The sequence below is a fragment of the Lichenostomus cassidix genome, chromosome 3 (genome assembly GCF_008360975.1).
Source record: "Lichenostomus cassidix isolate B80296 chromosome 3, HeHo_3.0, whole genome shotgun sequence".
Taxonomy (NCBI): Eukaryota; Metazoa; Chordata; class Aves; order Passeriformes; family Meliphagidae; genus Lichenostomus; species Lichenostomus cassidix.
Window position 1 is genome coordinate 9,815,402 of NC_139483.1, and position 12,448 is coordinate 9,827,849.

The 12,448-nt window shown below is 37.7% G+C and overlaps 1 protein-coding gene across 8 annotated transcripts in view; it reads left to right on the plus strand.

Annotated features, from left to right (window-relative positions):
- The window catches only part of WDPCP (WD repeat containing planar cell polarity effector), a 115,227-nt gene that overhangs the window by 9,952 nt on the left and 92,827 nt on the right, over positions 1-12,448 (plus strand). For 6 of the 8 annotated variants that reach the window (XM_085054344.1, XM_085054340.1, XM_085054342.1 and 3 more), the window contains exons 2-6: positions 3,215-3,299; positions 4,988-5,032; positions 5,802-5,852; positions 7,953-8,023; positions 8,274-8,333. In XM_085054344.1, coding sequence (XP_084910470.1) covers positions 3,239-3,299; positions 4,988-5,032; positions 5,802-5,852; positions 7,953-8,023; positions 8,274-8,333 — 288 coding nt within the window. In that variant the 5' untranslated portion in view covers positions 3,215-3,238. The remainder of the gene's footprint in view (positions 1-3,214; positions 3,300-4,987; positions 5,033-5,801; positions 5,853-7,952; positions 8,024-8,273; positions 8,334-12,448) is intronic. The other 2 variants (XM_085054345.1, XM_085054341.1) reach the window with 1 other exon arrangement.

Genomic DNA, 12,448 nt, shown 5'->3' on the forward strand with positions numbered 1-12,448 from the left:
TGTCCATTCTCACTGGCACAACAGTAACAAACATTCCAATAATTAGCTGGTCAGTGAGTGCTCAGAGTCCAAGGAAGGGGGGAAGAAAAAATCTAAACCCTAAAGATTTTGGTAATTGACAAACCTCTTCTCCCTTTTTACGTACATGGAGAATTTTGCTTCCTGTTGGTTATTCCATGTGGAACTGAAAGGCTGTTTCTTAGAAGTCTTTGGGTTTTTAACATTTTCTAACAAAATTTCTTTTTTTCACATTTTTGAGGAAAAATTTCTTAACAGTATGCGTCTTGGACACTGAGTATTTAGTGCCCATTTGAAAACTTGCTTCTGCCTTTTGGCAAGTTCCTTCTATGTGTTTGACAGCGAAAAAAATAAGGACCTGAAAGTGTTTTCTGGCCTGTCAGTGGGGAAGGCACTCAGGAGCATTAAAGCATCATGGGATGGCTTTAAATTCAATAGCAGAACACAACTAGAATTGCCCATGGAGCCTACCTACAAGAGCTTTGGAATAATTTGGGGATTTTATGTTGGATTATCTGTCATGCCAGTCTTCTAGTCTCACCTTGTGTTTTGGGTTTGTGCAGCAGGATTTGGGTGGTTGGTGGCTGTAGGGGTGGCTTCTGTGAGAAGCTTCTGGAAGCTTCCTCTGTGTCCAATAGAGCCAATTCCAACTAGCTCCAAGAGGGGTCCAAGCTGGGCAAGGCTGAGCCCATCAGCAACAGTGGTAACACCTCTGGGATAACAAGAAGGGGACAGGGGACAAAGTTAGAGTGCAAGAGCAAATTGCAAGCATGGAGTGGAGGGAGAATATAGGAGAGAATCAGCCCTGCAGACACCAAGGCCATGAAGGAGAGTGAGGAGATGCTTCAGGTCCCAGAGCAAAGCTGTCTCTGCAGCCCATGGTGAGGCAGCTGTGCACCTGCAGCCCATGGGAGTCAACAGGAGAGCAGAAATCCACCTGCAGCCCATGGAGGACCCCATGCTGGAGCAGAGAGCCTCAAGGAGGCTGTGGTCCCATGGGAAGTCCATGCAGGAGCTGTGGCCCTGTGGAGAGAGGAGCTCACATTGAAGCAGGTTTGCTGGCAGGATTTGTGGCCCCATGACAGACCCACACTGGAGCAATCTGTTCCTGAAGGAGTGCACCCTGTTGAAGGGAGCAGGGAAGGAGTGTGAGGAGTCCTCCCCTGAGGAGGAAGGAGTGGCAAAGTGTGATGAACTGACTGCAGCCCCCACTCCCCTGTAACTCTAGGGGAGAGAAGGTGGAGAAATCAGGAGTAAAGTTGAGCCCACGAAGAAGGGAGGCGTGAATAGAAGGTGTTTTTAAGATTTTATTTCTCATTATCTTGTTTGGTATTAAATTAAACCGATTTCCCCAAGTCAAGTCTGTGTTGCCCATGATGGTAGGCAGTCAGTGGTCTCTCCCTATCCTTATCTCACCTCACAAGCCTTTAATTCTATTTTCTCTCTCCTGTGCCACTGAGCAGGGGAGAGAGACCAGCTTTGGTGGGCACCTGGTGTCTAACCAGGGTCACCCCACCACACCTTGTTTCAGGGCAAATGTACCTTCTCTCCTGCTGAACAGATCATCTGCCACTTGAAGGTGTGTGGGGTTTGTTTTAGTCAAGCTGTGGTAGGATTTTGAGAAGCTCACTCAATTTGATGACTTCCTGTTAGTGAGAGATTCTAATCTGGGATCTATGGGCCCTGGGGAAAGCAAGTTTTGTTTCACTTGCTGAAGTAAGTAAGTAATAAAAAATGAGAAAACAGATAAAATTATAGCGTACAATCTCCTTTTATGTTAGTCCACATGGAAAAAGAGGGGCTACCCTCATCTGTATTTGTACCAAAAATGGTTCTAATGTTCAACAGACCATCATGCTACTAATCTCCTTACATTTTTTTGCAAACCTCATTCTCACCTAAGATGAAGGTATATTCCATTTACTAGGCGTGTGTTGTGTGTTATGAGCTTTTTTTGTTTATTTTCATTGTTTGGGTTTTTTTGATAGAACTATGGGATTTAGTAAGTCAGCAAGACCTTTTGTACATTTGGGGATCAGTGGAAAGAAAATGCTATTTCCACTTGGTGCTATTTCAGTGGATTAGGCCGTTCTTCAAACATATATGTTAACTTGGGTGATAATACCTCAAGGTCTCCCAGCTTCTTTGGTGCTACCTGAGACTCTTGCACATATTTTTCATCACAGCACTCTTGACAGAAAGGTCTGATACTCTACGTGATAGAAATTCTGCAAACATTATCTGAATTGATTCATTATCTAAATAGCACTCATGGGAACCAAATGAAGAATCTACTTCGAAAAAGAAAAAAAGTTTGAATATAGTACCATACTAGCAGTGGTTCTAAAGGTTGCTGCATTGTGTAAACACCCCTGCTCAGTCCAGCTTTCAGTGGATCCTTGGGTTTAGCAGAAGAAGTGAAAGTTATTGACCTGGTGGCCCATTTATGACTAGGGGACTGCAGGAAATCACCAGCAGTCTGCTGGTTACTGTGTCTAGGAAGATTCCCAATGCTCCTTTGAAACACAGCACATCTTCCACTGGGGATATTCAGATGGATTGTTCAAAAAAACATAGCAAGTATTTAATAACAATGTACATAATACTTCAAATCATATTCTATATGCTTCACATCTGTTGTTTTGTCAGTTCTAATTGACATATTCTAAGTGGTTTGTTATTTTTTTTTAATTTAGAAAGACATAATTTGTTCTGACACTGTAACTGATGTCTGCAAATATTGTGTTCCAAACTGTTCCTTGACTATATTGACACTTCCCAATGTACAGAGTTTAAAAAATTTGACCAGACAGTCAAATTCTCATATATAAGCCAGATATTAAAGTAGTGGATTCAGTTTGGATATATCAAAGTATAACCATACAGTAAAAATAGATTATAAGGTGTATATTAAAAGCATCAAGCACAAAGTTATTTGCTTTAGTGAGAGCAGCTATACTTTTCAATAAATGTTGATTTCTCTCTGTGTGATAAGTATATATTCATATTGCATTTCTTATTCTATTTTTTGCCATTCATTATTCCTTTTATTGTGATCAGAAATTACAGCTTACATATAACAAAATGTCATCAGTGCTAGGTTCTTCTAGCACTTTGTTTCCAAAATACTTGCAGTTTCATGGGTGATAGAAGGTAAGAAATTGGTTCATGCTGTTTCTTTCCCTCTTTTGCCTAGTGCTGAGGTTCCATTTGTGACCAGATGTCCTTCTGCCTGACTGAGATGTTTCTGTGGTCTTTGAGGACCAACTTGCATATTAGAGGTGAGCTGTTACATGTTACTAGAACAAAACATCATTGATTGATGAATATTAAACTCATATAAAATTCTGAATACCCAAATAAAGTGGTTTTTATACTCAGGAGAAAGAAAATTAGGCAGCAGTACAGCATTTGAATTTAGTCAGCTTCTTTGCTTTTCTTGTCATAGAACTGTAATATCCTTTCAGGTAAAAAATGTTAAAATTAGATTTGATTGGATGCATTGCCCTTCTCAGAAAGCTGTGGCCAACTTGACTGTGAGCTTCAGTTTAATGACCAGTTTGGGTGAATGATCTACAGTCAAGTTAACTGCAGAGGCATTGTGATTTGTGCTCAATGGGAAAATAAAAGATTACTGCACATTCTGGGTACTTTGCATGACTACTTGAAATTTTTATACTTACAAGGATAAATTTACCTTATTAATTGATTGTTCCAGAAGACATATGACTAATTACTAGCCATGTACAAATTACCTTCATTCATCTTGCCTTGCTATTCCTGAAATATAATACTAAAAAGCCCACACTGGTTTGTAAATGGACCACATGAAATATTATTTATGACACATCATGCCAATTGTACCATAAAATAATTTTGTTGAAATATTATTTTGAATAATCAATTGGTATTCAGCTGAATGTTACTATTCAAACATCAATTCAATAAGCCTTGAAATCCCATCTTTGTGTGAGAATTGTTCTATGACAACAATAGCATCAAAAAGTCAAAAGCTGTATTTCATAGAAAAGTCTGGTGGTTTAAGTAAAAACACAGTTGTGATTTATTATAATTAAAGTTTTACTGTGGAGTACTGTGCCTAATTTCCACCTTTGACCTTCTTGCTTCCATTTATTCATTGCCTAGACACCTCATTCAAAAATTCTGAGGTAGAAGAGAGGATGCTGTCCTGGTTTAAAACCTGCCTGCCATTTCAGTGCCTTTCTACATTTTTCTTCCATGTAAGGAATTTCTCCCCATGGAATATGCCTGTCTGAGTTTAGAAGGACACAGGTGCAGTGACAAACTAATTATTTTAAAACGATGCAACATGATGCTGTACTTAGACCTACCCAATGGAGCTTGCCATGGCACACCTAAGTAATTACCTATCAGCCACATCAGGAACTGACTGGTGGGGTTGCAGTCCCTATGTAACTGAAACATCCAAATTTCTTTGCCACAGGAACCAGGTAGACAATAATACCTGTAGATTAAGAATATTGGATCCTTTGAAAGAGCAGCTTTATGAGTTCATGAATCTTTAAAAAAAAAATAACCCTTTCTTTTATTTTAGCTCAGCTATGTCAGTCATCAGAAAATATTTTAAGTTATTCCAATGTATAGTTTTCACCATGATCCTTACCTTTCCTTGTGAAAGAACACAAAATATGCTAATTAGGAAGGTGTTAAAAATACTTTTGCATGTGTGCAGCTGGAAGGGAATCAAAGTGTGTATCAGGGGAATGACAGCTCCAAATAAATGTAAGGGCTTGTCACATCCTTCTTCATGCCTTGTCTGCTGGTACTGAAAGTCCTAATGGTATTCAGGCTATATACTGTGCTTGTATTTTAACACCTAACACTGCTTTAGCTGGTAAAAACTGAGATGCTGAACTTTGCTTTCTAAGTTATGTTCATTTTCTAGTGTCATATCCATAATTTAATGCATTTACATTTAATTGTACAGATGAAGACATTGGGATCCACCAGTACTGTGACAAGAAAGAACCAGGTAAAATACCAATACCCATAACTGAAACTAAACAAAACTTTAAAATGTAAAATATTTCAAACCAACTGCTTGCTCTTCAAAATGCAGCTTCAAGTTTCTTGTTAGTATATATGGCCTCTGTATTTCTATGGAGTTTCTCCCATAGAAACAAAGAGTTTCTCCCAACTTACGTCGAAGTATTTAAAAACATTTTAAGCCACAGAAGAAGAAAAAAAAAAAAGGAAAAATATTCACATATACCAACCGTTATGTAACTAAAAACCTCCGTGGGATTTTACACTCTGAATTCTTACGGGTTTTAAGGTATTTTGCATTGTATGGAGCCCAGGTGATTGCTGGAATCCCAGCAGAGGGCATCTCTGCCTGCCCTCCGCAATGGCCATTCCAGGGCGAGCCAGCTATTTCCTTTACCTGATTAATCCCGCTAATCCTACAAGTTTCCCCACGGGCCGGAGGGGCTGTGGGGCTGAAGTTCCCTCCCTTTTCTCCCATCCGAGTGCCGTGGTTCCCATGCAGAATGGAAGCTGCTCACCTCCCTCCCTGCCCGGCAACACTGGGGCTCGGTGATGCCAGCCCTGCTCGGCTGTGACAGCTTTTCTTTCACTGCCAATTTAAGATATCTACTTTACAGGGTGAAAGCATTGGGGCTGCCTTGATTGTTTTGGAAATTTCTGTGTTTTATGAAACTGTGCTTGTCCTCTCTCTAATATTAATATTTGCTGACAGCAGTTGCAAGGATTAATTCGTCTTTTCATCCTCTTTCCTGTAGCATCACAGATGAAGCACAGTTACTTAGAAGAGAAGCAAAAGCTAGCAGAATGTAAGGATATTTTCTTAGTTTTGTCTTACCAACAATTTGCTAATTTGGATTGGTGATGCCCCTGGAAGAGAATTAAAATAACCTCAGACTGTTCCAATGTAACCTTCTGCACATGTCATCTAAGAGTGATGGTCAGAGAACTGCACAGCACAAAACAGTTGAAAATTTGTAATTATTCATTCCTGGTGTATTTGCAATCTGGTTTGTTGGGGGGTTTTTTGTGTGTGTGTGTCACTAAGCATGGTAGTGTGTATTGTTTTTCAAGACCATTGTCAAAAGGAATCACAAAAATAATCCAGATTTTTCCTTATGAAACTTACTTGACAGATGAGCACTAAACATTTTCCCAATCATCTCTTGACTTGCAACACCAACTGCCTTAAAACTGAAAATTATAACTAAAATACTTTCAGCCAAAATCAAATTCCAGATTAATAATCAGCTGCCTTCATAGAACAGTTTCAGCTCTGAAACATTTAGACCATCCCTGCATTACCTGGTTAAACACAATTTCAGTTCATGCTATCACACAGCACTACTGTGACAGTTAAAGATTTTTCTATTAGTACAACTTTTCTTTAGCTCAAGTATTACAACTTCTGCATTGCTCAGAGCAAAGGAGGAGCAGGCCCAGTTAGACCCTGTCACCAGCAGCCCCAGTGTGACAGGCAAAAGGAGCTCAAGCTGCTGTACCTCGTCCCTGGGAATGCAGGGATGTAAATATTTTTGTAAATATTTTTGTAAATATTTTTTTACAGGTGCCCACGGCACAAAGCCTGCACAGCACATTTTGGAAAGGAGCACTGGGGAACTTTATTCACAGCTGTTGATTTGTACAGATAGTTTGGTATCTGTACAGGCAATTTCCCATTTTGCATATGTGGATAAATATTCCAGTATTTATGAAGGCAACCATTGAAAATGTGATCCTACATGCCTAATTAATATTATCATAACAGTTCCACCAATGCTGGCTTCAGTCCAATGAAACACAAAGAGAAGTTGTGTGCTGGTGTCCTCTTTTGTTGATATATGAAATCCTTCATTTTTTCACTCTATAGCACTTCTATTGTAAGCTCCGTTTTGCAGGGAGGTTTAAGCATAACTGCTAAGTCATTCAGTCTGGAAGCTGGCATACAAACTGACAGCTTGGAGCTCAAAACTTTTCATCAGGTTTCCTTTAAATAGGAATAGATTATAAACAATGTGTTCTGGTTTCTCGTGGTTTTTATGGACAGAAACACAGAACACTTATGAACAGAAAACTGCTCACTTTTAAATGAAGAAATTTCACAAGTTATTAGAGCCTGATTCTCAGCCATGAAACAAGCCAATTACTGGCAACTCCAGAGGAAGCTTTGCCTCCTGGTTGCTAGAATTAATGTATTAGGTCAGAATTTTCGCAATAGTGTGCTGAACACTAATACATTTGTTAAAGGACTTCAGCAGTCATGAAGTTTCTTCTTTGCTTGACTTGGCAGATTCTTCAGACTAAATTTTCAAGAATGTCCTGTAAATAACTATACTCTGTAAGTTATGGCATTCACAATTGCCTGTTGTTAATACTTCTATATATGCATATATTCATGTGTATATATTTTGCAGACATGTTAGTGCCTGCTTTTTTGAAATTAGGCAATACAATGTTAGTTCAGAAGAATAGAATCTGTTTAGGATGCTTGAAACTTGAAACTGAGTTAATTTACTGGAGGTACCTTTTCATTGCAAGTGCTTAGCAGCTGGGTAAGGTCCTGAGAACTTTGTACACAATTGCCATGGGGAGGTCACAGTCAGTGTGGACAGAGAATGGCAACTGTTCCTATGACTGAGCCTTCCAAAAACAGATCCTTTGACAATAGAAGCCATAGCCATTTCCTTCTAACTGTAGATAAGTTTTATGTTTAAGATAACTTCTAGAAATCTTGGGTTCATGTTTCCACAGAAAAGGGAGTTCAACCCAAAGAACTTTTTAAAATTGCATATAGAAATGTATGTTTGTACACACACCCACATGTATAAATACACATTCACATATATATATATATATGTATATAATTTTTTTTCTACCTTCCCTCCCCCCCACCCACTTTTATTTGACAGCTCGAGATTATCCTTGGATCCTGAAAACCAAGCGACCAGACAAACTGCGAGATGCACTCAAGGAGGTAGAGGTATGATTCAGAAAGTTTCAAGCACAGCAACATCTAATCTGGTTTTCAAACCTCTTTCAACAGCTTTAATTTTCATAAAGATCCAACTCTCCCAGTGATGATAAATGTGCTTTTGTCTGGTGGGCTGTTCTAAAACAGCTGCATCTTTGTGTGGCATTTTTCATCTGTAAACTTGAAAACCAGAAGTCTGTTAACTGATAGTGACAATGTGTGCTGCCAACTCCACTCTCTGTTTTCTGTTGTCCTTTAGGACTTAATGCAGAGCAGTCCATGTGTGCTGAGCAAATGGAAGAACAAACATATCTGTCAGGTAAAGTGTCATCAAAAGGTCTTGCAGTGTTCAGTCAGTGGTGCTGAACAGCCATTCAATGGTGGGAGCAGTGGTGTTAAAATGTTAACTAACACAGAAAATCTTTGGGGTTTTTTTACTGTGTGGGCCCTTATTACGTAGATTGGGTTTATTTAAACTTCTAGCCAGAAATATATGTCTCAAATAAAAGGCCTGGGGTTTATCAACACAAAGAAATTCCATTAAAGGGCCCTGATTCTGTGAGATGATGATGATGGTGATGATGATTACTGTTATTACTGTTAATTATTGTTATTGTGATTATTACTATTATTGTTTGGGGAAAATGAAAACATCCTGTACCTCAAAATAGTAGGCTGAGGGAGCAGCTATATATTAAAATATATAGACATGTCTGGAATCTATGTTATATTATTTTTACGACCTAATTATTTACATATCTGTCACAAATCTTTTTACTTTATGCTTGTGTAATATGGGAGGGAAACTATAAACCAGCTAGATCATTAATCAAGTTATGGAATAGAAGATATTGTGACATGTGGCACACATATAGTTATGTTCTCTGGCTATATGAGTTCTACATTCTGTGTACAAGGAACACTTTTTCACATCCTTATTAAGACAGAACAGTAGGGCAGGGAGGCAGGCTGAACATGACATGCTCCATAATCATGTGCTTCTTCTGAAAAACATATGTAGTGAATTTTATATGTTTATACAACCTTCATGAGGAAAATGCATCATATTTGTAACTGCTTTGGCATGGGGAATACTTGTCAATATTACTGTTTCAAAAAAGGAATTTCTTTTTCTAACTTTTATGCTTTTTCAGGCTCATATTTTTTTCTTCTTATTCAAGTAGTTCCAAATGTGTGTCAGCAGAATGATTGCTAAATATCCAAATACTGTACAGTTAAAATTCCAGAAATACCTTTAAAAACAGCAAAATTTTAAAATACTTGACATGCCAAATGGCATGTAGCCTTTTCATATCAATAATAAAAATATGACTGTCTAATCTACATTTGCCTATCAGATCTTACTACTAGTAAATGTATATCATCCACGTACAAATTACATAGTATACATCTGTGAATGTTAATCTTCTAAAGCTGATTTAAATATTGATTGTATGCTAATTTGGGGGAATCATTTTTTCCTGTTATTATTGTTCTGATTAGGAAAGGAATTTGGTTAAGAAATACCAAGTCAATTAGCTGTGAGTGCATTCATTTGCTTCCCAGTTTGCTGTCTCTTCATTTGCTTTCCCTGTCCATTCCCTCTTTACCATTTTCATTCCCCTCCCATTCATCAGCATCCACCTGCATTCTGTACCAAGACATACTTTGGAACAGTAAACTCCTTGCCAGGATGTGTCATCTTGCCTTTATAGTATCACACCTTTGGCTGACTGTCAGTTCTGCATAAAACTCTTCTTTATTTTTTGACTTAGCATCCTCTAAGTTATTTCAGGCTTACATCAATATGAATGAGACAAATATAATTTATTTCTTCTACAAGATGGGAAAGAAAAGAGATGGGTGTTTTCATCTTAGTATATTAGGTATTGAACCATGGTTTGTATGGCCAGAGTATAAGTGATGGTATAGGTTATAACATAACCAGAGTGAAAGTTATAGGTAAAAATCATAGTCATTTCTCTGTCCTTAAATTCTGCTTTTGGTTTCTCAATCACAAAACAAAATGTTTTTTGTTTAATAGTGACTGATTATTGAAATCTCCAGCAAGGGTTAGAATGTTTTGCCAAAACAATTGTGTTATTCCACTTTCTGTCTTCCTGAAAATAAAAGACCTCCAACAAATGAAAATAAAACAGAGAAAAATGAATTATTTGGAAGAGTCTAGAACAGAAAAGCTGTCTTCTATCAATTTTGATGTCAGATGGTTTGTTTTTCTGCTGCTCATCTGTCTTTGAGCATTTGGCAGCAATAATGGGACTGTCCCTTTTTGATGCAAATGTTCCGAAGCTTCTGGAAAAGATGTTGTATGTTTATTTTTTAATTCTAAGTAGAATACTAATTAACTGTTTCAGCAGAGAGTACTTACCACGCAATGCTGTGATCTGTGGCATAACACTGCTGTATTCACAGCCTTTTTTGGATGAATACCAGAGCTAGTGAGAAGAGTCCCTGTTTGCATTAACTTTGGAGAGTTAAAGCAATGTGTCAGACAAACAGCATGAAGAACATGTAGCAAATTACCCTGATTTTCATAATTTCAGTGTTTTGGGCTAAATTTGAGTATATGGTTCAATTATAATATCTATTTTTCCTTTGCTTTGAGTAGCAATACAATGCCAAATAAACTCCTTTATAGAAATGAAAATATTTAGCTCAACAGCCACATTTTCCCATTTTTCATTTAATTTTCTTTGTATTTGAATCTGCCATATCTGTAGCTGAACCAGGAGCAGTTCTCTTTGTATTGTAATAACAATGTGCCATCCAAAAACTCAAGGGCTGTTGTACCTTGAGCAAGACAAATGCAAAGAAAACTGAAAGACGATGCAATGAAAACAAGACTATCCTTTAAAACAGTGCTATGATTTCCCTGAGATTTTGTGAAAAACAAGCATAGGGCTGCTGCCAGTGTGCCTTCTGTAACCTAAATACCACTATTCCTAATCCCTCACTCTTCCTTCAGCACTTCCATCTTAGAATTGGCCCACAGGCAAAAATTGGGGGCTGTAATTTTAAACATGCATCTGCTAAAAATAAGTGTGCTGTCATGTTAACTGTTTATGTGCAAATGGCCAATTAGGCTTCATGCATATGCCCCAATGAGAAATCCAGTTGTTTTACCAGCAAGTTATGTTGTCCATTGCATGAGTGTATTTCTCAAAGCTGGCTTTTCTGTATGAGTTTGCCTAGAATGACCATAATGCTTGCCCAGCTTTCTACCTTTTTTAGTATTTCATTTTATGCATCAAAATTTATCCCATTACTTTTTTTTTTTGGTGTGCAATCAGTGTGTTAGAAGCTTCATTTTCCCTTCCTTGCCTGTTGCCAAAAAAACCCAATGACCTTTATTTTTGCAGTCCTAAGTATACATTCCAGCACTGCTTAGAGCTTCTGAAATAGATGATGTGCCAGTTCATGTAAACATAACCTAGACAGTACAGGGATTTTTGTCAAGGAGCTTGCTCTCACGTTTAAAAGAGCTTAGTTGAGTCCTAAAGCACTGAGGTCTTCTCTTTAGCTCTGTTCCAATAGGATCTGAACCCACACCATTTCTGTATGGTACTTCTGACCCCCAACTTTGATGACCTGTGTTGAGTTGCTGAAATAATCCTGTAATCTTCAGTTAACTGATGTCAAAGGAAAATAAATAGACCATAAAAGAAGGATGACAGGAAAAAGACAAGAAGTCTTTACAATAAGATGCCACTGTACTCCTCAGCTTTCCCTGCCAGGGAGTAATAACCTAAGGAATTAATTTTATCAGTATTGTTGAGTTTACTCAACTTGGCTCTGGCTGCTTCTCTTCTTGGTCTCCTTCTCTAATTCTTTGGAATGCTTTTAAGTTTTGCCACAAAATCATGAAATCTTCCCATGAAATTATGCCATTGGTTAAGGTTTGGTTTTACAATATAAGGCAGTAAAAATAAATGAGATCTAGCTGAAACATTTGATTTCCAAGCTTTTTTTAGTTTTACATTTGCATTATGCTGTTGAATTAAACACTTGCCAACATTGTTATATATTTCATTGTATAAAAGCCAAGCACTAGCTATGAATCATATCTATAACATGCTAATGAAAAGGATTTATGTATTCTTTGCTAAATTGTTTTGATTTCATTTAGTTGTATTTGTGTTGCAATTTATGTATGTATATAAATACTTTTTCTGTTGCCATCATTGACATACTTAGAACTGGATTCTGAATTGAGATCCACAGCAATATTTTCTGGCTTGTTCTGTCAGCTACAATGCCCATAAGCAAACTGATTTAGCAAGATGCATGGTGACATAGCACATTTGATATGAAAACCAAGACATTCTGTCTAGAATACATGAGAAGCCAGCACCCATCCCCAATTACTAAGAGGAACACTGCCCTCATATTAAATTCCTTTGGTTGCTTTTGATC